The sequence below is a fragment of the Pogona vitticeps genome, chromosome 1, assembly GCF_051106095.1.
Source record: "Pogona vitticeps strain Pit_001003342236 chromosome 1, PviZW2.1, whole genome shotgun sequence".
NCBI classification, from domain to species: Eukaryota; Metazoa; Chordata; class Lepidosauria; order Squamata; family Agamidae; genus Pogona; species Pogona vitticeps.
The window spans coordinates 40,734,732-40,759,032 of record NC_135783.1 but is presented as its reverse complement, the minus strand read 5'-3'; the positions used below and the strand labels follow the sequence as shown (position 1 = coordinate 40,759,032).

At 41.2% G+C, this 24,301-nt stretch overlaps 1 protein-coding gene and 1 pseudogene across 1 annotated transcript in view; one reads left to right on the top strand and one right to left on the bottom strand.

Annotated features, from left to right (window-relative positions):
* The window catches only part of LOC110078686 (ALK tyrosine kinase receptor), a 171,867-nt gene that overhangs the window by 70,179 nt on the left and 77,387 nt on the right, over positions 1-24,301 (bottom strand). Inside the window, exons 4-5 of the mRNA XM_078383016.1 lie at positions 7,622-7,784; positions 1,787-1,934 (exon numbers count right to left, since the gene is read on the bottom strand). Of these exons, the coding sequence (XP_078239142.1) occupies positions 1,787-1,934; positions 7,622-7,784 (311 nt within the window). The remainder of the gene's footprint in view (positions 1-1,786; positions 1,935-7,621; positions 7,785-24,301) is intronic.
* On the top strand, positions 16,134-20,641 carry LOC140707516 (unconventional myosin-Va pseudogene; annotated as a pseudogene).

Here is a 24,301-nt window from a genome sequence, read left to right as displayed (position 1 = left end):
GGCATCACATATTTATACAGTACAGCCCCTCCTCCTGATGTCCCGCCTTCCACTCCCCATAGGATGGAACTTTCCCTCCAACCCCATGACAGACAGGTAACATCAGTGCTGTTATGTAACAAATACTTCTTCATATTAGTCACCCTGGTCTTCCAGATTCTCACATGGAGAATCCCCATGGATAGACCTATAATTTTAGAACTGCAGAGCTAGAAGAAATCCTATGGATCATTGAGTCCAGCCCTTGTCAAGGAAGCCCAGTGGGGAATCAAGCTCCCAACGTCTGACTCTGCAGTCAGAGACCTAAACCACTGAGCTATCCAGAAATTGTTTGTTGTCTTCCATCTGTAGAAGAGCAACAGTTGTGATGATAAGACAAAGGCTAGAACACTCTTTTTATGTTGTAGTGGATTTAGCTAAATTATAACTCCAGAATAAGTTAATCAATGTTATCCCAAATGTCACCTCCCTACCAATTTCCCACCTAACTGGTAGAAACACTCATCCTGTGACAGCGGAAGACAGTGACTCTACTAAATCCACTCTTAGCTTCAACCAGGCATGAGGATTCAAGTTGCCGGACTAGTTGCAGGACTCACTGTCAAGTTGGACTTAACTTGCTCCGGTGACTTGACTTGGACTCTACTCAATTTCCCCCCCCACACACACACACACTGATTTAGACTTGTCTTGGGACCACCTCTCCCCTTTTTTTCTGGGGGAAAAAAGCTTGTTTTGAATAGTGACTCTGACTTGGGGTTTGGGACTTGGAACCAAAGACTCAGACTTGAGACCAAAGTCTTGGCCTCAGGACTGGGACCCCAAAATGGTCAACATTCATGGCCTCAGTTTTATAGCAGCTACTCAAAGTGAAAAACCATGTCCCTAAAACAGGGTTCAGCACTACGGATAGCTCTTTTGACATTCAGACCAAAACCCGGATCAGTGACATTGTTCTCCATGAAATCAGAGTCCTCAGCCTCTGCTGCTCTGTCATGAAGATGTGTGTTTTCTGGCCCTTCCCAGTGACAAATTAAAAGAAACATAGATTCCCCCCCCCCCCCCCGGTTTAAATGGAGTTGCAAAACATCCCAGATGAGTGGGAAAAATTGTCACCAGCTGACTTGTGTCTGGGTTCTGCTTGCTATGGCTGGGAAATATCAAGATCCCTCATATCCATCCTTATGGGTCTTTCTCTTCAAACCAGGCTTGGAATGGAAGACACCATCAAAAGAAGGACAGACTTTCTTAAAAGAAGACATCCTCCAGGCTATGCCAGACATGAATGAGTGGTGGATGCAACAGGCATACAGGCAGAAGAAAGGATGTGGTCATTCCACGGGGTTGGGCAGCCAATTTTGCCAGTTTACTTCAGCTCGCTTCATGGCATGGGTTGGCATTATCAATGGCAGCTTTCCTGGACACAGATATCCTTGGGGTCAAGTTAGGCCACAAAGAACAACAGAAATACTGAGAGCCAAATTATCATCGGAGATTAACCTTTCATTAAGCTGAAATCATGTTAGTGTTCAAGATATGTGATACAATCAGTCTTGTCATGTCTGAGAAATCAAATTTCTGAAGGAAGAACATTCTTATATTCTGAAGACTAAATGCACACACAAAAAAGCTAAATTGCAAATTACAATCACACTTAAGGAATACAATCTTTTAAAACAAGCTATCTACAATGAACATTTTCATCCTAAGAATCTTGATGTACCAAGATTTCAGCAGCAGCACCAGGAAGAATAACAAACTTTTGTTAGGAACAGCAATCACTTACACTGGGGCAGGCATCTTCTCCTTGTTGCCCCACCAAAATGTACAATGTTTCATTCTTCTGAAGTTTAAATATTCCCACCACACTCACACCATGCGACCTCATTATGGTGTTCTTCCCTTTGCCACCGGCTGCTCCATAACCTGAGATACTGCAAGTGAAAGAAAAGAAGGAGCACGTCACAGGGCATCTGTAGAACAAATCTGGCATACCAAATACAGCTGGAATCATTTATGCTGACCACAGAACATTCTATGCTTCCTTGGTGCTGAATTTGAATTTTTCAGATATTTCATTTTCTCAGTTTGTCGCCTTTCATCCATTTTACTAAGCTGTTCATCCTGGCTCTGCCACAGTATTGAGTTTAATCATACCTCAACCCTGCACTTCCATAAAAGTCAGGTCCAAGTAAAGGCTCAATTGCCAAGCTGGCTACAGAGCTTACAAGCAGGCCGCATAAAGCAGGTTTTTGGATTCTCACCCAACAATGTTTATGTGTCACTTTCTGTAACCAAAGCAATCATTCCTCAAGGCAGCAGCAGACACAAGAGTAACAGCCACAGGATAGGGTCCCTTGAACAGATGCTACAGAGAGCAGGAGCCATTGAGCTGATTTTCAGCAGAAAGATGTAACAGCTAATGAGGTACAATACTGAGCAGGGCAAGCTGGCAGGGCTAATTGGCAGCAATTAAGGGCTGTATTTTTCTATGTATGAGTAGATTTTGCATATAAGCAATAAAGCCAGCAACCCAGAGAGACACTGTGAGTGCCTCATTCACCAGCTGTGCAGGAAGAGGAACAGCAAACCCTAGGTCACAGCTGCTCTACGTTTGTCAAAGCCAGTGGCTACAAAGAGGTTATTTGTTCTGCCATTGCTAACAGGCTGCGATAATTTGCAAGTTCCTGTGAATGCCAGTGGCCATCTTGTCCAAATGAGTAAAAGTAGATGAAGAAATAGGAACACATAAAACAACCTTCTCTGTGGGATTTATAAGTCCAGAAAGAGGAGAGATCCAGTTCTGGAACCCAGACATGTCTGTCCGCATTCCAGTTGCTTACGTTAAGTCTTACACAATAAGAGGTAAGGAAGAATGTTTCCATGTATATGTTAAGGTTCGTGAGAAAATTCAAAGAAAAAAAGGGAATGATATATAATTTATTAGAAGCACAGGCATTAAACACCTGTATTGCATCCACTGATCCTTTTTGAACTTACTTTTTTTAAAACAAAACACATGTGTTTGTAGAAGTTTAATAATTTTTAAAAATAAAATTCTGAGAATCTGAGCTAAGCAGGTAAGGGCATTTTTTAAAACATGGCATTTGCACTTGTTCCAATATCTAAACACAAAATACAGATAAGCCAGTGTTAAATCTGAAAGCATGCAGGGCTATATGTGTGTTGATGATGAGAGGATTTAAAAAAAGAGACTTGTTCCTGCCCCCAACTCCACTCCCAAATTTATGAAGACTCTCCTGTTCACCTCAAAGTTTAGCAAAAATGTTCATAAAGGCATTCACCTCATTGTACCTGCAGTGTTTCCATGACTAGGGACCATGATAGGACAGGACTCTTGATTATGGAAATGATGCAATCACATTCACCAAAAAGGGCCTGCAAGCTACTCTAAAGACCATTAGGGTGAGCCCATGAAAGTCTGTCTGACTTATAGGTGAGGTGGGGAGGTGGAATGGCTTAGGTGCTATCAGTTGCAAGTAAGCAGTTCAACTCCTTGCCTATAGCAAGTTCACCTTGCCTTTATTTGGCTTTCTCCAGACATGTTCAACTAGAATATTGATTATTCCTAGCTGTTATGGCCATGGCATAACAGCTAGGAATAGTGGAAGATGGGAGTTATGGTCTAATATATCTGGAGGATGTAAGGTTAGGAAAGGCTGGACAAGATTGTTCACTCTATGGAGTCTGGCAGTAACAAGGTACAAGCAGACACCAGACCTTCTTCCTCTGGAGAAGCCACCCACAACACTTGTCACATGAAGAACTGGTTTTCTTTGCTTTTATCTAGGTTTATTAAAAGCGATTAATTAAAAACTACATTAAAAACTATGGCTTATTTAAAAAATAATGTGCCTACTTATTGACTCATTTCTCCCCATTTAAATCAAAATGAAGTCCTATTTTTTTGTCACAATGCTGTCACTCCACCATCCCTCGAGAAGTGGTATCGTTTAGAGCTCCCAACAGACCGACTAAAATAAGAGGGCCAAGCCAAACACTCCTGGCAGGCTAACAATCACGAGAAGCCATCAATGGTGGCCAAATTGGCCTAGGAAACTTCATTTATAGATCCAAGCAAGGCATTCATTTGGGCAGCTCCCAGTGTGTATCCGTAGCAAAATACTGTGTTTGTGCAATGCCACCATGTAAGCTGGTGATACTGGCATTGTGGAATAGCCTACAATGCCATTTGAGCACAGAGAATATAATGACCCATCACAAATAGTACTGATTATTTAAACACAAGCCGCAATATGCAGAACATGCCATTAAAAAGTCAGCATACTGATGACCTGTAGTTTTTGATCTATGTGCTAACATATCATAAAATAAAATCAGCTGCGACATACTGGTGAATTTTGTTTTGTCCCTGGGCATTAACATTAAAGAAATGAGACTTCTGTGCATAAAATTTACTACTCTCTTTTTACTTTGGGGTTATATTTTATAAGCGTACATGCTATATGCCAGCCTTGAAAAATTCTTCTTACCCATTCCCCACAGGCAAGCCATTCTTTTCTGGATGGCTGAATGAAACATCATTAGTTTTTTCATTATCATCAATCGCCCTGAAAATGGGCAGGAGAGCAGATTGGGTACCTCTCCTTGCCAATTTCGCTAGGCTCTTGCTCTTTGTTATTTTGTGTGATTGTAGCATTGAGTCATTCACCGCAGCTTAGAATCCAGGTTCTGCAGTGCAACATCGTTCTTCCTTCCGACCCCAGATGAAAACAGAAAAAAATAAGCACAAAAGCAACACAAGCTCTGTGTTGTGTCTCACAGCAACTTAAACTCATTACCATGGTCTTCAAGGAGGAGCTCTCCATGAAGAATCAATGGCACACTCACATAATGGCAAGTAAAATGTATGAATTTCGGGTTTCAGTGAAAAAAGTGATGTCTTTAATGGGACTATTGGTATAATAGGGGAGTGGGAGACAATATTGTTTGGTCATTTGCATGCTTAAGCAAACAGAATTAATTTTTTATCTCTGGAGTAAATATGCAAACCAAAATGCAGTTTTGCAATGCCTTCCCGAGGCCCAGTTCACGCAACATCATAAGTCAGTGAGAATAGCTAAGGAAACCATGAAACAAAACCCTGGCTTCTTTCTTTGGGAGAAAATACACCACTGAAAGGAAGTGTCCAGCTGCTAAATAGCACAATAAACAAAGCAAAGCTCTGCTGTATATGGGATCAGTTTAGCAGCACGACCTGCTGCTCTTAGCTTCCCGTTCACAAATAGCTAAGGCATTTGGCTCGTTTATGTCATGCCAATTCGGCTGTTGTGTGCAAACACACAGTAACGTTGGTAGAATCTGTATATAAACATGCACAAGACTCTTCACATCTCCACAATGTAAGGAAAGAAAGGAAAGGAAATTGATATGGAAACTGGCCATAACAGGTTTTGAGCAGGGGAAAGAATCTGTGCTTCTGTTTTGCACTGAAACACTGAGAACCTGGCCGTCCTGACTAGAGGATTCTGGGAGTTTTAGTCTGAAAAAGTAACTTTTTTGCTAACCTGAAGCCAACAGAGGGAAGGAGGAGGAATAAAGGCATCCCAGTAGTTTCTGCCTTAATAAAGTATACAATCTTTTGATCTTAATAAATCATAATTTTTTAAAGCCAGTATCGCTAACACCGAAACCAGGTGGTAGGGCTGCTTTCTGAATGTTTAATTTGGGCAAGATTAATTTTGTAAAAGGAACCTCATTGCATTTTATATCTTTTTTTTCATATATTTTTTTTTGTTAACCACGTTAGTTTTCTTTTTAGGTGGTGGATAGTTTTTGCAATCTGTTGCATACGTTCTAGGTGACCATATATGATTATTGTTTTAACACCACCACCAACAACAACAACAATAAATTATTTAACCTACATTTAGGGATGTTCGACGTTTTCATTCAATCTGTGTTTTAAAATGTATTGACCTGACCTGCCTCTTCCAGGCTCAAACACACAGTTATCCAGATTTCACACTTCAATCTTTTCTCTACAATTCTCAGGTCAAAATACAGTACTAATAATATCCATATAAAATTACGTATCAGGTTAAAAAGCATGCAAAAACATCCTTAATGATAAAAATCCATACAAAAATCCACTCAAAAAGTCTTTCTTTCTTTCTTTCTTTCTTTCTTTCTTTCTTTCTTTCTTTCTTTCTTTCTTTCTTTCTTTCTTTCTTTCTTTCTTTCTTTCTTTTCTTTTCTTTTCTTTTCTTTTCTTTTCTTTTCTTTTCTTTTCTTCTTGATGTGGAGGTGGGACATACCAGAATAGGCTTATGAACATACGTATGTGAAAATAATATGGGTAAGAACCAGGCTGATCTGTCTCTCATTACTAGAGATGTGCACGACCCTCAGCTTGGAGGTTTGTGCCAGTTTGTAAGTGCAGCACCACAGTAGCAACGCATCTGCTTCTTTCACCTACCAGGCTGGATCCCCCACTCACCAGCTGATGCACGCTCCACTCCTCCTCTTTAACTGTTCAGCAGTCCCTGGCAGGAGCACAGAACTCTCAGCCCTGTTTCCTTGGCTGACTGCACACTTAAACAGGGCAGGGAAGCCGGTGCTTCTGCCTGAGACTGGCTGAACAGCAGGAGAGAAGGAAGAGAGGAGTGCGCGTCAGCTGGTAAGTGGGACATTGGCTTGGGAGGCGGGGGAAGGGAATGTGCAGCATCTATAGTGCTGTGCATATAAACCAGCACGAACCTTCAGGCCAAGGTTCGTGCCCATCTCTAGTCACTATACTTAACCGTCTTAACCTTTTTGACTCTCATTTTCACATTCCTTTTAACAAACCCACCATTTCTTCCTTTTCACTTAATATAAATTGAATTTTCGGAGTACTGTGGACTTCGTCAGTCCGGAAAATATATTGTACATGGCTAAGGCCTGGATAATACCCAGAACTGAATCAAGTTTCCTTGTCAAGGTTTGCTCCATGATCGGCCAGTTTGGGGCACAGAGGGACAGTCCAGAGATTCAGTTCTTTGAACAACTGCATATTCCCAGCTCAGGGTGTGGTTACACTACTGGTCTGTATCATTTTCAGGGTACGGTTACACTGCTGATTTGTATCATTTTCAGTTCCAATGTATTTTGAGTCATGTGGTTTTTGTATTGCTGTGCACATTCATTGTGAACATTATCACTCTGATATAAACTAGGAGCTTTAAACTGCTTTGGGAAACTGCACACGAGAAAGTGAAACTACACAAAATGGAACGGACTATAGCAATTTACAAGGTCCGAAGCTTCTAGGCTTTCAAAAAAGGAAGGAGTGCTTTCCCTCTTTCTTTCTCTGCTGGCTTGTAAACTTCCATGTCAGACTATCACTATCCCACTTGGAAAAAAATTAAACAAAATTAATGACAACCCCATAGCAGTAGCAGTGAGTAGTGGTGAGAGGCAGCCAGCACAAGGCAACAGATACAATTTACACCAAGAGAGGCATACACATACTGTATGCCAAAGTGATTCAGGCACTGAGAGCCTATATTTTCATTATTACTTTCTCATGTAATGGGTTTCAGAGACATGGTGATGGGGAGTTTTCTGAAGCGAATTAAAATAAAATAAAAACTCTTACCTGTATGTATTGGTTTCAGGCACTCGCCAGATCTGTACTCCTGGGAAGTGCTCCTCCATCCCTACCACTACGCTGACGTTAGTGTTCCTGTAGGCATCATTGCATTGGGTCTGAGTGGGCCCATGAGGTCCATTGGCCCCACAAGTGGTGAATAGCCAATTATCTGAAAGAGACATATGCAAATACACACTGAATTGCAAATAAATTCTTTATCTGGCAGTTGTATCCTTTGCCTCACATGAAGGTCAACAAAGTGCAGAGTTCACATAATCTATCTCTGAAAGAAAAACATTTTATTTTATTTTATTTATTTAGAATATTTCTGTCCCACCTTTCTCCTTAAAAACATCATCACCATAGCCACATATTCTAATTCCCATTTAATTCTCCAAATGCTGCCATAAAGCCAAAATAATGGCAAAAACAATACATTTGGGGTGAATTCTGTCATGATGACCTGCAGAAGTAAACCCCCCCTTGAAAATAAAACTTAAGTAAAGAAATCTTGAATGGGGGGGGGGGTTTCTCCACAGAACAGCTGAATGAGGACCAAGTGTGCTTACTACCAATATACTCCCGACTGAGTGCTGAAAGTAAACACAAGGAATGAGAGGGACAATACAGGAACTGAAGAACACCATGCTGCAAAAATGTTATTGCAGAAGGACCCTTTCTTAAGACTCTTTGGGGGCTTTTATCGTTCAAAAGGCAGGATAAGAAATGCCTTGATTAAGAGAGTGTCGGCTTCTGCCTGTGTACTCTGATGTAAGTACCACTGAGATCAGTGGAATATAGTTCAAGGTAACTGAGTAGAAGTGGGTTGGATAGCTCAGTGAAAAGATGCACGGATTCCCCACTGGGCCCTGGAGGAGAAGACCCAGCCTGTGTGACCTTGGGCAAGTTACACAGCCTGAGTCCCAGAGTGCCCCTGGAAGAAGCAACTAGTAAACCACTTCTAAATATTTGATCCCTAGAAAAACCTTGGAAAGAATCCACTTGATGGCATATAACTATTAATGAAGTAGAAGAATGTAGCTTTGAAGTCAAACAGCATGCTTGTCCCAAGCATCTCACTATGTGGGCTTACAGCATAATTCTGCAGATCTGTGCACTCAGAAATAAGTCTTATAGAATTAATTGGAACCACTGTCTGATAAGTAAGCATAAGGTTGTGGCCAGCTGGGTCACAACAAGGCATAACTGCAGCCTTGGGCCCAACTAAAATAACAGGTGAATAATTATAATAAAACAACCACCAGCAGCAGCTTATCTTGAATATGAAACTGATGATGAAAGAAAGGGAGCCAGAGCTTGGAAAAGTTACTTGCTGGCTGGGGAATTCTGGGAGTAGTAGTCCAAAAAAGTAACTTTTCCAGGCTTGAGGATGGACAAACTAGAATGGTAAATATCACATCATTATTTTGATTAGAATATTTTCCCTGATATAATATATAAAGAATTGCAATATTTATAGAAATATATCATACGCTGTTAAGGTGCTATACTCAATATACCAGCAAATTTGGAAAACTCAGCAGTGGCCAATGGATTGGAAAAAATCAGTCTGTATCCCAATCCCAAAGAAGGGCAGTGCCAAAGAATGCTCCAACTACTGTACAATTGCACTCATTTCACATGCTAGCAAGGTTATGCTCAAAAGGCTTCAGCAGTATGTGGACCGAGAACTCCCAGAAGTACAAGCTGCATTTTGAAGGGGCAGAAGAACTAGAGACCAAATTGCTAACATGTGCTGGATTATGGAGAAAGCCAGAGTTCCAGAAAACCATCTAGTTCTGCTTCATTGACTATGCAAAAGCCTTTGACTGTGTGAACCACAACAAACTATGGAAAGTCCTTAAAGATATGGGAGTGCCTGGCCACCTTATCTATCTCCTGAGAAATGTATATGTAGGACAGGAAGCAACAGTTAAAACTGAATATGGAACAACTGATTGGTTCAATATTGGGAAAGGAGTACGACAAGGCTGTATATTGTCCCCTTGCTTATTTGACTTATACAGTGGTGTCTCGCTTTACGATTGCCCTGCATTATGACAAAACCGCATTACGACAATCTTCCCGCTTTGGGAACCATTCTTCGCAAAACGATGATTTTCGGACAGTTGAGTGGCGGTTTCAAAATAGCCACCAGGTAAATAAAATGGCTTCCCGCTGTTTTCTGGGACGGATCCCTCACAAGACAGCCACCGAAAATGGCCGCCCTATGGAGGATCTTCGCTGGACGGTGAGTTTCCAGCCCATTGGAACACATTGAAGGGGTTTCAATGTGCATCAATGGGCTTTTTATTTTCACATTACGACATTTTCATTCTACAGTGATTTCGCTGGAACGAATTAATGTCGTAATGCAAGGCACCACTGTATGCAGAATACATCATGCAAAAGGCTGGATTGGAGGAATCCTAAGCTGGAATCAAGATTGCCAGAAGAAATGTCAACAACCTCAGATATGCAGATGATACCACTCTGATGGCAGAAAGTGAGGAGGAATTAAAGAACCTCTTAATGAGGGTGAAAGAGGAGAGTGCAAAAATGGTCTGAAGCTCAACATCCAAAACAACTTAGATCATGGCCACTGGTTGCATCACCTCTTGGCAAATAGAAGGGGAAGATATAGAGGCAGTGACAGATTTTACCTTCTTGGGCTGCATGATCACTGCAGATGGTGACAGCAGCCACAAAATTAAAAGATGCCTGCTTTTGGTGAGGAAAGCGATGACAAACCTAGACAGCATCTTAAAAAACAGAGACATCACCTTGCCGACAAAAATCCGCATAGTCAAAGCTATGGTTTTTCCAGTAGCGATGTATGGAAGTGAGAGCTGGATCTTAAAGAAGGCTGATCGCCAAAGAATTGATGCTTTTGAATTGTGGTGATGGAAGAGACTCTTGAGAGTCCTGTAGACTGCACAGAGAACAAACCTGTCAATTCCAAAGGAAATCAACTCTGACTACTCACTGGAAGGAGAGATCCTGAAGCTGAGGCTCCAATACTTTTGCCATCTCATGAGAAGAGAAAGCTCCCTGGAAAAGACCCTGATGTTGGGAAAGTGTGAAGGAAAGAGGAGATGGGGACAACAGAGGATGAGATGGCTGGACAGTGTCAACAAAGCTACCAACATGAATTTGACCAAACTCCAGGAGGCAGTGGAAGACAGGAGGGCCTGGTGTGCTCTGGTCCATGGGATCACGAAGAGTTGAAAACAACTTAACAACTAAACAACTACATCATATGGTGTGATTGCTTTGCCAGATATTTTGAAAGGCATTTTCATCAAATAATGAAAAAGGCCAGCAGATAGTAATATCATCAGGGTTCATAAATCATGAACTGCAGTTTTACTCAACAAAAGATTAGTTTCTTTAATAGATACAGGCTTTATTCCAGAGAATATGTAGAGTTATATAATACTGCAAACCTTTCTAAAATTAAGCAGATCTGAGACTAGCTGATGCCTAGGTAGAAGACTGCTTGGCAAGCACATGGATACCATCTTGAATTCTTTGGAAGACAAGCAGCACCTACAAAATTTATACTCTGCTTTACCCGGATTAAAAACCCATGAGTTCCACTGTCATCCAGGACCCCTTCTCTTCCCTCCTGTTTCCCATCCCACTGTTTTTCTCTGTCCACTGTAGTAGTCATTTAGCTTGTGCAAGGCAATACATTTGATCCACAATGAGCCATGCCCTTGTCATCTGTCAATCCCCCTTTCTCTTCCTCTTTCATCCTCTATTAGTGCTTCCCAACCTTGGGTCCCTAGATGTTCTTGGACTAAAACTCCCAGAAGCCTTAACCACTAGCTATGCTAGTCAGGATTTCTGAGAGTTTTAGGTGAAGAACATTTGGGGACCCAAGGTTGAGAATCACTGCTCTATCTCATTCAGCTTGTATCTTGAGTAAAAAACAAATTAGTCCAATTCCATTTTTCTTCCCTGACCCATTTTTTTCATGCTAGTCTTTTTCTCCCTCCACCACAGTACAGTGGGGTCTTGACTTGAGAACTTAATCCGTATTGGAAGGCGGTTCTCAAGTCAAAAAGTCTGTAAGTCAAGTCTCCATTGACCTACAGTGCATTGAAAACCGATTAATCCCGTAACAGGCCGTTTTTGTTCCATTTTGGGTTTTTTTCTGGTCTGCAAGTCAAATCTCAGTCTGCAAGTCAAACCTAAATTTTGCGGCCAGAAAAGTCTGTAACTCAAAAAGTCTGTAAGTCAAGCCGTCTGTAAGTCAAGGGTCCACTGTATCACGGATTATAGAATGATTTGATGTGGTTGTAACTTTACTGCCAAGAAAAAGAAGTGATGTTTGTCCAATTTTTTGCTTCAAATGCCAAAGAACTTGGTTGGCCTAAGGTAATAGACACCCCAACTTTTGAGGAGATTGAGAAATTGCTGTATTGCCTCAGCAGCAAAGTATTTAGAGCTGAACCTGAACAGATGTATTATAAATCTTAGTACATCTAATCCGGCATGACGTGGTTCTGTGTGCAGCAAACCCACAGATTCAGGAGCATCTCTCCTCTGATTGCAGTACTCGTTCCATGAAACAGTGAACTCCAAAGTCCTGGAAACAGCTGGTAATGCCACAGGGAAGCTGGTCTTTTTGTGCTGATTAATTTCTAAAGCAGGTGCTAAAACTCACTTATTCCTTTGTTCTGGTGTTAGAGTCTTAACGTCTTGGTACAGTAGCTTATAGCATAAAGCTGTAAAGGATCTCTCTCTCTCTCTCTCTCTCTCTCTCTCTCTCTCTCTCTCTCAAATATAGTTTTTATATTAATTTTAGTGGATGTCAAAGACACTCATGAAGTTCTTGTTTCCATAAAACCTTGGGGGAAGAAATGGGAAACCATATGGGAGTTCCTACTGAATATCAAATGAATGGAAGAAAATTTTTGAAACAGAATGCCAGTCACACTTCCCATATGAATCTTTCCTTAGCCAATCTGATGGTTCTGAAGATGATGGTTTCCCTCAGAAACTTATGTTCATCAGCTTAATTGCTAATAAGAAAAGTGAGGGCCATCCTGCCAGCAATCTTGGTGTCTTAATAGTTTGGTATCCCAATAGGCTTGAGCCTGATGCAACAGAGCATATGTTGAATAAAATGATGAGACAAAATAACTTCTACAAGGTGTAATAAGAAAAAGTTCTGATATCTCCTGTGAAAAATTAAATGTGCTTCTGCAGGTAGGAGCGAGCGACCTTGAAATAAGCTTAAAGAGGAAAAGACAAAAAAAGATCACACAGCAAGAGAGATTAAAAACAGGAAAAATGAAGGTGTGAAAACAAATCCTCTTATCTGGTGGAGAAATAATGGCAGTGTAGTAGTTGTTTCATACACCAAATATACTAAACTGTTTCTTACATCAAGACCTCATCCCTCATGTAGATTCTCTGTCTGGTACAGTGGAAGCAAATTGTTTCTAGGCAAAGGAGGCTTAAAGTACACTGGGTTGCAAAATAATGAGACAAAGGGTCTAGGGTACCATTTGTATTCATGAATGTGTATTGGTCATGACATGTGTGACACTCAGTCAAAGAGAACTATTCTATTAAATCATGTTGGGCTTGCCCTACCATTAGGGAGAGTGAGATAACTGCCTCAAGTGGCAGTTGCTAAGCGGGAAGGAAAGCAATGATAATTATCTAGCTGTTCCTCTTGAACATTTTGGCTGCCACCTCTATTGGAAGACAGAAATGTGTGAGCCCTACTTGTCCTCGGGTCTCCTAAATTAACTTTCTGGCTCAGAGGACATCGCCCCAGTACCAGTTTTGAAATAAAAATTCAACTACTGGTCTATTCAACTCCTGAATATGGACTAAAGAGAGGGCTTGACAAATTGTACTTTGTTCAGGATGACAACTCCCATAACCTCCCAGCCAGTATCATCACTGGTCATACTGGGGGGTGAATAATGGGAACTGTTGTAAAAAAAAACATAAATTAGTCAAGCTTTGAGTCTGCCATCTCAAGCAAGAATATGTCTTGGGCCAGTCTGACATCTGGAAGGAAGAAAATGACAATAGTAACAGAACTCTAGAGTTACAAGGAACCCAACCCCACCTATTTCAGTTCCCTACCACTGCAGGAAATCTGCCACTAAGCATGAACCAGACAGATGGTTATCTGTTTTGAAACCGTTAACAGAAGAACCCACTATCTCTGAAGCAGATTATTTCACTGCTGAACTTCTTTTACCCTCAGTATATCTTGCTAAAATCTTTTTGCAATGTGAATTCCTTACCCTTTGGAGCAGCAGAAAATAAACTTGCTCCATCTTCTACCCAGTAGACCTTCAGATATTTGAACATAACCTCCATACAATCTCTTAGTATTCTCTAGAGTAGACCAGGCATGCTCAATGGGAGCTATATGGCCACCAGGGGGAGCCCTTGCATATTTGAAGGGGCCAGAGGCTGAAGAATGTGCGAATTGTCTGAAATATATTCATTCCTTGCTTGACCGGGGCCCCTGGAACCTGAGAAAAGCTCCTAAAAAGGCCGTAGCCAGGGGGGTGGGGGGGGGAAAGAATTGCTGCCTAGACTTAACATACTCAGCATTCTCAATGATTCCTCATCAAAATGTGGCCTTCAGACCCTGTCCCATTTTGATTGTCCTCCTCTAAACATAGTTGTCTGATCAAAATTTTGGTCAGATGCCTGACCAAAGCAGAGGAGGAGACGAAGAATCTGAACATTATGAGAATCATTTTGGATTATGTTCAAAAAACCAGCACCAACAGCCTCGTGGCACAGTGGCTAAACGGCTGTACTGCAGCCAAAACTATGCTCATGACCTGGGGTTCAATCCCAGGTAGTCGGCTCAAGGTTGACTCAGCCTTCTATCCTTCCGAGATCGGTAAAATGAGTACTGTACCCAGCTTGCTGGGGAGGCAATGTGTAGCCTGCATAATTAACTTGTAAACTGCCCAGAGAGTGCTTGAAGCACTATGGGGCGGTATATAAGCAGCACACTTTGCTTTTTTTTTTAAAAAAAAAAACCCACTAAGAATGAGTGAGAAGTGGATGCTGCTGTGTCACACAAGGATATATGCTTGGCTCCTGGTGTCAGAGCACAGCAATACATTATCATCTTGTGCCATAGCTGGGACTCCAACTTTAGATCCAATTATCTGCAGACTGAACACACTGGGTTCATAAGATCAAGCAATTATCTTATCCCCTTTAGTGTGCATGTTGTGAAATGGCCTATTTTGTTTGCCCTTTTGGAGAAGCCCCTCAAGAGATACAATTGAGAAAATCAAACCCATTCACAACTCCTTTACTCCCAACAAGGCAGAGACTACTCAACATTTAACAAGTTAAAAAATGGCTCGTACACCACACAAGACTGACATTTCCATTAGCTTTTAATAAATGAAATGTAGTTATAGATAGAGATGCTAAAATGATAGCAAGATCATATATGTACTTAAAACAGATTGCAGTACTTCACAAGAGGAAAAAATAGGAAGAAAATATTTCAGTTAATTGCACGTTTCGAAAAATGCAATGGAATCCACATGAGAAAACCTAAAGCACAGTCAATTTAAGTTGCAAAAGTTAAAGTTCTGGTTGTAGCAATTTCCCAGTAGGGTGGATGTCCAATAAATGGAGGAAAGTTTTCAATTTGGTTTCTGGATGCTGTTTCAGGGAGAGAGGCAGCCAATGCTGGCAGGCAGTTTGAAGTCAGTTCAAGGTTTAGAACATGCATTTCAGGAGAAGATTGATAAGCAAGTGGTGACTGGCAGGGCAGTGGAGACTTTTAGAGCACACCAGAACATTGTTTGAGGGTTTCACCAATGGGAGTGGTACCAAAAAGAGCTCCAGGAGAATATCACCACATTCATCACCTGTCCTATCTCAAAGAGGAGTCAGTGAATGATTGAATTCCTGAAGAACTAAGGTTGCCATTAGGACAGTGCATGCTTGTAGGAGGGGTGTGGAGCTGGTGAAGTGCAACATTAAATCAGCATTTTATCTCCTGCCTGTCTACTCAGAGGATTTTGAATTGTCAGGATTTTGTTTTGAAGGTGGTTACTTCCATGGACAGGGAACTTCCCATGGGTTGCTCAGTATCCTGTGTGGCCTCTGAGAAATTCACATTTTTGGAGCACAGAATGTGACCCCTGACAGGTATGAGTCATGCAACTCATTATTTAGATGCTTGTATGTTTGTTGGAGCAGCAGGTTCTAAACAATGCCAATACTTGTTATTGGTTGATGACAGAGCTAGAGATTGCTTCAGCAGTGGAAAAGACAGAGAGACTCACTAACAAACGTATCAGATTTCATGACTACTGAGATTGATATGTGGTCAAGCAGGGTGCCAAACAGCAAGCCGGTGAGCCTCAGGATGTGGCTGGATACCTTTCCTGGCAACAGGAATTTATAGCTCAGGGAGATGCAGGAGCTGGTTGGCCATCTAAGTGCTGCTTTCAAGATAGTGGCCCCAGGCACGACCTTCCTTTGTTGGTTCTGTGACACAATGGGTGGCTTTGTCCAAGCTGCATCACAGAAACCAAGTGATAGAAGAGATGAGAGAAGATGCCACAGTAGGGAAGCTATTCTTAGACAATTTTAATGGCATCTCCTCCTGCCAAATAACCAATAGAAATTCAATTCAAGTATCAGTTCTGGACAGTGATTTGTTGGACATTGGAGTGTTTGTGCCTGTGGAACATGCACTTTGGCACACATTCCTTCCAGACTGGGGCAGTGTTAATGGGGATGAAGAGAAAAGACATTGCTAAGATCAGCTGATTAAGCATTATGTGTGTCCATTAGTCAAGTTAGGGAGCTTGGATTTCATGCTGCATACTTATTTTGCAGAGTTCATGGCCAAGATGCATATGCTCTTCTACAGGAATAGCATTCTAATCTGGTCAGTGAGATGGAAATGGACAGCAGTGGGCTCTCATTTGGGCTCGGGGGAAAGGCAACCCTGGAGTGGAAAGGTAGAAGGGGCATGTGATGGGGTTGCCTTTTGCTAGCCTTATTGGGAGAGCAAATCCACTGTTTGCCCCACAAGTTTTAGTTCTCCATCTATAACTAACCTTGTAATGAGCGAGAAAGAGGAGAGTGCAAAAAACGGTCTGAAACTCAACATCAAAAAAACTAAGATCATGGCCACTGGTCCCATCACCTCCTGGGAAATAGAAGGGGAAGACATGGAGGCAGTGACAGATTTTATTTTCCTGGGCTCCATGATCACTGCAGATGGAGACAGCAGCCCCGAAATTAAAAGACGCCTTCTTCTTGGGAGGAAAGCGATGACAAATCTTGACAGCATCTTAAAAAGCAGAGACATCACCTTGCCAACAAAAGTCCGAATAGTCAAAGCTATGGTTTTTCCTGTAGTGATGTATGGAAGTGAGAGCTGGACCATAAAGAAAGCAGACCGCCAAAGAATTGATGCCTTTGAATTGTGGTGCTGGGAGAACAAACCTATCAGTTCTAAAGGAAATCAACCCTGAGTGCTCACTGGAAGGACAGATCCTGAAGCTGAGGCTACAGTACTTTGGCCATCTCATGAGAAGAAAAGAGTCCTTGAAAAAACCTTGATGTTAGGAAGGTGTGACGGCAAGAGGAGAAGGGGACGACCGAGGATGAGATGGCTGGACAGTGTCTGCAAAGCAACCAACATGAATTTGACACAACTCTGGGAGGCAGTGGAAGATAGGAGGGCCTGGCGTGTTCTGGTCCATGGGGTCACGAAGAGTCGGACACGACTAAACGACTAAACACACACACACACACAAACACATTTAGTGGGTAACAATATAGGCTTGTTAAAGGGGAAGGAGTTGGCTTTGAGGGCAGACAGAGACCTCCAAGAAATTCACTGTCACTAGCCAGGGGTGACCACTGTTTTGTCAGACATCCTGACCAGAAGGGTATGGAAAGGAAATTGCTATTTGAGTTTTACAGTCTGGCAGGCTGCCTGTAGTTTGTTTGGCTGGGAGGGACCTTTCTGCACTGAAGTGATTGTCACTCTAACCAACACTAACCAATCAGAAATTCAGAACTTTGCAACAATCATCACTCTCGTTGTTTGGACTGTGCAGGAGGGGGGAAAAGAAGACATGGGTCCTCAAGCATGGGAAGGGGTTTACCTGGAAAATATGGGCATCTGGTTTGATCACTGAGAGCTAAGGAAGATGGTGTACGTGCAGAGGCCAACACATTCTTGGAGGATCTGCCATAGGGCCTGTTCGCTGTGTTTGATAGCATGACAGGGATAGGGAAATAAGCCTGGGCCAGCCCTTCCTATGGTGGATAGTGCAGGAAGAGGGGTTGTAGTGATAAGTCCCACAGGGTGCCACTGGTGCCCTGAATGGGTACTGCAAATTGAGAGATTCAGGAACAGAAGCAGATATGGCCTTCTGAGGCAGAGTCAGGCTGCAAGTAGCATCAATTCATGTGAATTAAGATGGAGGCAGACCCAACGATGCCTTCCCAGTTGACCTAGCCAGGGCAAGGCTGGTAATGGGCAACTAGGCCCTGGGGCAAGGGGTTCACCCAGTGTGGGCTGGAGAGAGGCCTAGATGGTCCACCTGATCCCATTCCCAGGTGGATGCACCACCTTAGGCCCCTTGGGGGACAAGTACCTGTAGCTTCAGCACATCAGAAGATCAAGCAATTATCTTATCCCCTTTAGTGTACCTGATGTGAAACGGCCTATTTTATCTATCTATCTATCTATCTATCTATCTATCTATCTATCTATCTATCTATCTATCTATCTATCTATCTATCTATCTATCTATCTATCTATCTATCTATCTATCTATCTATCTATCTATCTATCTATCTATCTATCTATCTATCTATCTATCTATCTATCTATCTATCTATCTATTTATTTATTGATTTGATTTGATTTGATTTGATTTGATTTGATTTGATTTGATTTGATTTTTACCCCGGCCCTCTAGACAAAGTCTACTCCTATTTTGTTTGCCCTTTCGGAGAAGCCCCTCAAGAGATACAGTCGGAAAAAATAAACCCATTCACAACTCCTTTACTTCTAACAAGGCAGAGGTTACTCAACATTTAACAAGTTAAAAATGGCTTTTACGCCACACGAGACTGACATTTCCATTAACTTTAAAAAATGAAATGCAGTTATAGATGGAGATGCAAAAAAATGATAACAAGATCACACATGTACTTAAAAGAGATTGAAGCACTTGACAACAGGAAAAGATAGGAAGAAAATAATATTTCAGGTAATTGCTCCTTTAGAAAAATGAATCTAAATGACCAAAACTAATCAGCTTATAACAAAGAATTCAGTTTCATGTTTGCTCACAAACACTTCTGGGCTTGTTCCTAGATGATGATGATGATGATGATGATGATGATGATGATGATGATGATGATGATGAAGAAGAAGAAGAAGATTTTAGCTCATAACATTACAAGATATATCAGATTTCTACATCAGGGGGAGGGAAGAAACCAAATGCACTGTTACAAGATGCTTGGCTTAGTAATACTGCATGTGAGAAGAAAATAACCTTACAGTGGTCAACTATCTCATTGAACCTGCTGTTTTCTATAACCTCAAAATTCAGTTTATAGACTCAAAACTTATTTATACATGAGTAATATGGATTCTCAGATCTTTGTTGTGGCTGGGAAAGTATATAAACAAATAGTCAGAGAAGAACTGAACCAGTCAACCATTGTCCGTACGGAATCAGGAGCTGGAAAAACAGTCCCTGCTAAGTAGGCCTTGAGATATTTTGACACCAAATTTTGACACCATAAGTGGGCCTGCCAATGAAACAAAGGTCAAAAAGAGAGTTCTGATTTCCAGTCTGATAATGAAGTCTATTGAGATCACCAAAACCATGCAGAATGACGAAAGTCACTTTGGGAAGCACATTGGGATAGCTTTTTAATAAGAGGTTTCGAATCATTGATGCTCACATGAGAACTCACCTCCTAAAAAAACTGAGAGTTGTGTTCCAGGCAGAAGATGAGAGAAATTACCATATCTTCAACTAGCTCTGTGCTTCTGCAGCATTACCCAAATTTAAAACTTTGCAATTAAGGAGTGCAGACTATTTCCACTATACCAAACAAAAGTGCCAATGATTCAAAAGAGATGGCAAATACTAAGCAAGTTTGCCCTTGTTAGGTGCTGTTGATTCCTGTCAGATCGGAATTTTTAAATTCCTCACTGCTATTCCTCATCTGGGCAATGTGGTGTTCACCTCTTGAGGTGCTGACAGCGGCACCATACTGACCAGACACTAGCCACTCTGTGAACTCATGAGCATGGAGTATGACCAATGGCCTACTGGGTCTGCCACAGGACGTTTTCCACAACCATGGGATATCAAGCCCACTTCTAAGCTTCAGCCCCAAACACCAAGGATGCTCTTGCAAAACATATCTATGGTAATCTCTTTAACTGGATTGTGGACCATGTGAACAAAGCACTGTATTCCACTATGAAGCAGCACTCCTTCATTGTTGTCGTGGACATCTAAGGTTGGAAACCTTTGAGAGGAACATCACTGAACAACTATGCCAATGAGAAATGGCAGCAACAGTCCAATATGCATGCCTTCAAGCTGAAGCAAGAAGAATACATATGAGAACTAATTCCTTGATTGATTTCTATGACAACCAGCCTCATAGAGGCCGAACTGGGTATTTTGGACTTGCTGGATGAAGAATGTAAGATGCCTAAAGATTCAGATAACAGTTGACTGCAGAAATTATGCAATACTCACTTGGACAGAACTGCACTTTTTGAGAAACCTCCTATGTTAAACAAAGCATTTATCATTCAATACTTTGCATGTAAGATGGAAAAGGATTTTTGGAAAAAAGAGCAAAGATAGTTTATTTGAAGAGAAGATCAATGTTCTAAACTCAAGTAAGCTAAAGATGTTGCCCAGCTGTTCTAGGACAGGAAGGACACCAACCCCTCCTTGGCAAGACCCTCTAGTTGTACACTGTTGTCTTGAGCTATTGTAAAGCCAATCAAGTCTAAAGTGTCCCAAACCAGCAAGGAATATAAGAAAACAGTGAGGCATCAGTTCAGAAATTCTTTGCATCTCTTATGGAGATGTTTAATGCCACAACTCCATATTATGCTCAGTGTATAAAACCAAATGACCTCAAGTTTTCATTTATGTTTGATGAAAAGCAGACTGTGCAGTGGCTCAGAGCTTGTGGTGTGTTGGAAATGATTCAAACCAGTGCAGCTGGTTTTCCCTTGAGGTGGACATATCAGGAATTAGTCAATCATTATCATGTCTTGATGAAGCAGAAAGATGTCCTGAGTGACAGGAAGCAGATACATAAAAATTTCTTGGAGAAGCTGGAAAGCTAACAAGGATAAACAGCATTTTGGAAAGACAAAAATATTTTTTTCAGGCTGGTCAGGTAGCTTATCTGGAAAAAAAATAGTGCTGATAAACTAAGAGCTGCATGTATCCAGATCTGCATGCATCTGGATCCAGAAGACCATTAGGGGGGCGGTTCATGTGAAAGAAGAACCTGTGCATGAGGAAGGCTACCATCACTATGCCACTTTTCTTTGAAGAACCAAAGTTGCCGTTGTTATTCAGAAATTCCAGTGTATATCTGCAGGCTGGTGTTATCATTGCACTTGAGAGGTCTAGTCCTACCTGCAAGGAGAAAGTACCAGAAGATGATTTGGGAGCACAAAGCCATCATAATATAGAAGCACATATTCAGCTGGTAGGCTTGCACATGCTACCAGAGGACTCTGAATACTGCTGCTAGAATATGATAGAAAAGAGGGAGCTGAAGAAGCTAAAGATAGAAGCATACTCTGTGGAACATTATAAGAAACTCAATATTGAGATGGAGAATAAGGTTATGCAGCTCCAGTGTAAAATTGAGGGGAAGAGAGAGAATGTGGAAGTGTCCACAATTCGACATCAGAGTGGATATGGCAGTTTGCATTCACTGGGTCAGATCAAACACAGGCATTATAACAGATAAAACATTTTCTGTTTGCATAGCCTAAAGAGCCTGCCAGAGAAACCTGTCCTTGTTGTAGTTGCTTTTCAGTTTTTTCAGCTCATACTCAGTTTGTACTTTGAAATTTTTCATTTACAGCTATAAAAGAGCAACTGTTTTATTATTTGGTGAGACCCATTTTACACATATACTGTATGTTAGCGATTTTACACTTTTGAATGCAATTAAGTTTTACTGTTTTATTACTGAGATTCACTATATGCTCTATATGCACAAGATTGGTTGAAGGACAATCCTTCCCCAATAATGAGCACACCAACACTAGAGGCATTCAAGAGAAAGTTAGACTGTAATCTGTCAGATATACTTTTATTTGGATTCCAGCACTGAGCAGTGGGTTGGATGTGATGGCTTTATAGGCCCCTTCCAACTCTATTATTCTATGAATCTATGTTGTTAAAGCAAATTTTTAAAAAACCCACATATAGTTATACAACCACTGTAGTTTCATATATTGTCCAATCTAGGATATATTAGATGTGATGTTAATTCTGTACAATTTAAAATAATGCAAATAGCAGCCACTGGGCTCAAGACCATGGGGAGTGGGAATGGAGAGTTCTTTTGGCCAAAAATGCCTCTCCAAGTCTGTTATTAGCATTTCAAGAGAAACTGCCATTGGCACCAAAGGAGACTTTCCCTTGAAATGCAAATAGCACATCAGTATTCTGAGGGAGTTGCTCCCAGATCCAGGTCCCAATATCACAACAACTTTTAGGTTATGTTGACAGCATCTGTCTCACATTTGTCATGATTTTTCTAGGTTATTCTTCTGATTCCTTAAGTGTTCACATTTAATCACTACAATGGACAAGAGGTTCATATGAATCACATAATCCAGCTGTACCAGATCTTTGTAGGGGGAAATGGTCTGTGTCAATCATCTTTAAAACTACTTCCAATTTCACATCATTTCACATTCTGATATTTCCAAAACCAAAGAAAACAAAATAAGAAGATTGAACAAGGAGCTGGGAGGAAAGTCTACTAATAATTGTAAATGCAAAAGGATAGCAGCAATTCAGGTGCTTTTGTATAATAGTGATGTGCCGATATACAAATGCAGAATACTTTCCTTATAAACCTTAAAATGGAGGTCAGCTCATGCCTAGTGCTGCCTTATTCAACAGGCCATTTGTTCATTGAGCCTATTTTATTGTCCTCCGTATGCCTAGAAACAGAGACCTTTCTTATCCCTGCTAGGAGAGAGTTTTCGAATGGAAAATGCTGGAGACTGATTTTCAGACCTTCCGGAGAAAGAGAATGTTGAATTGTAGATCCTCTCCATATATCTTCCACTCATGACTTTGTTGACATCAAAGACAAGATAACACTCCACACCACATTCCAACTATAGAAGTCAAATGGTTTGCCTGCTGAATATTCCTTCAACACTGGTTGATAGGACAACATCCTCCACTGGATCTGAAGCTTAGGAGATGGAGGACAAGCTGCCTAGAACAGTGGTTCTATTTCATGTCTAATGTCTCACTGCTTACTTCACCAATAAACCGGAAACATAATAGAAACAATAGCTACCAATTTCCCCTCGGCAGCATTCAGTAACTTCTCACTTTCCTTCATGGTGGGGTCAGCCCACCTGTTCAGCACAATACAGGCTGGAAAGCTGACAAGAGAAAGCTGCTGGGAAAAGGAAGGGACAGTTGAAGAGTTCTTGTTACGAGTCATCAAGTGGCTTCCAGCTTTGTGGCTATATAAATTAATGACCTCCATTAATGACCTCTACTTTATTTGAAGAAGTAGGATTTACCATGAAAACTTGCATATTGTATGTTTTTTTAAAAAAAGTTGTTGTTGTTGTTTAGTCATTTAGTTGTGTCCAACTCTTTGTGACCCCATGGACCAGAGCATGCCAGGCCCTCCTGTCTTCCACTGCCTCCCAGAGTTTGGTCCAATTCATGTTGGTCGCTTCAATGACACTGTCCAACCATCTCATCCTCTCTCGTCCCCTTCTCCTCTTGCCCTCACACTTTCCTAACATCAAGGTCTTTTCCAGAGAGTCTTCTCTTCTCATCAGATGGCCAAAGTATTGGAGCCTTCAGCTTCACTAATAATTACTCGTCTATGAAGGTATTGCCTATTCTTGCATTTGTTTATTGAATCAATACATCTTATGTTAGATGTCTTCTTTTCTACTGCTTTCCATTGTTCCTAACATTATTGTCTTCTCCAGTGAGTTGAGTTTCTCATGAGTAGAATAGGACATACTGGGGGTCAAATTGGCTGTTAGAAATCATATTTTTATGGGATATCCACTTTATGGCTAGATTTAGCAACAGTACCACTGTTGGTAGAAAATAACCTGGCAGAAACAAAAAGGCTAGATCAGAAAGGACACACAGTGTAGTGTGAACAGCACAGTCTAATCCTTGTAAGAACATCAGCTGATGCCAAGAAAAAGAATCAGAGAGAACAAATCCACAATGCAGTGAAGCTGAAGCAATGGCCACATGGTAACTTGAAGCTTTCCTCTGTTGTGAATGCTCACACTGTGTGAGAGAAGAAATAATTTTTCCGTCTCACACATAGTCCCACAATAAAGCGCATGAAGCACTTAAAAACAAACAGCTCGTCATAAAGTTACATTCAAGATCGAAAAGCCTG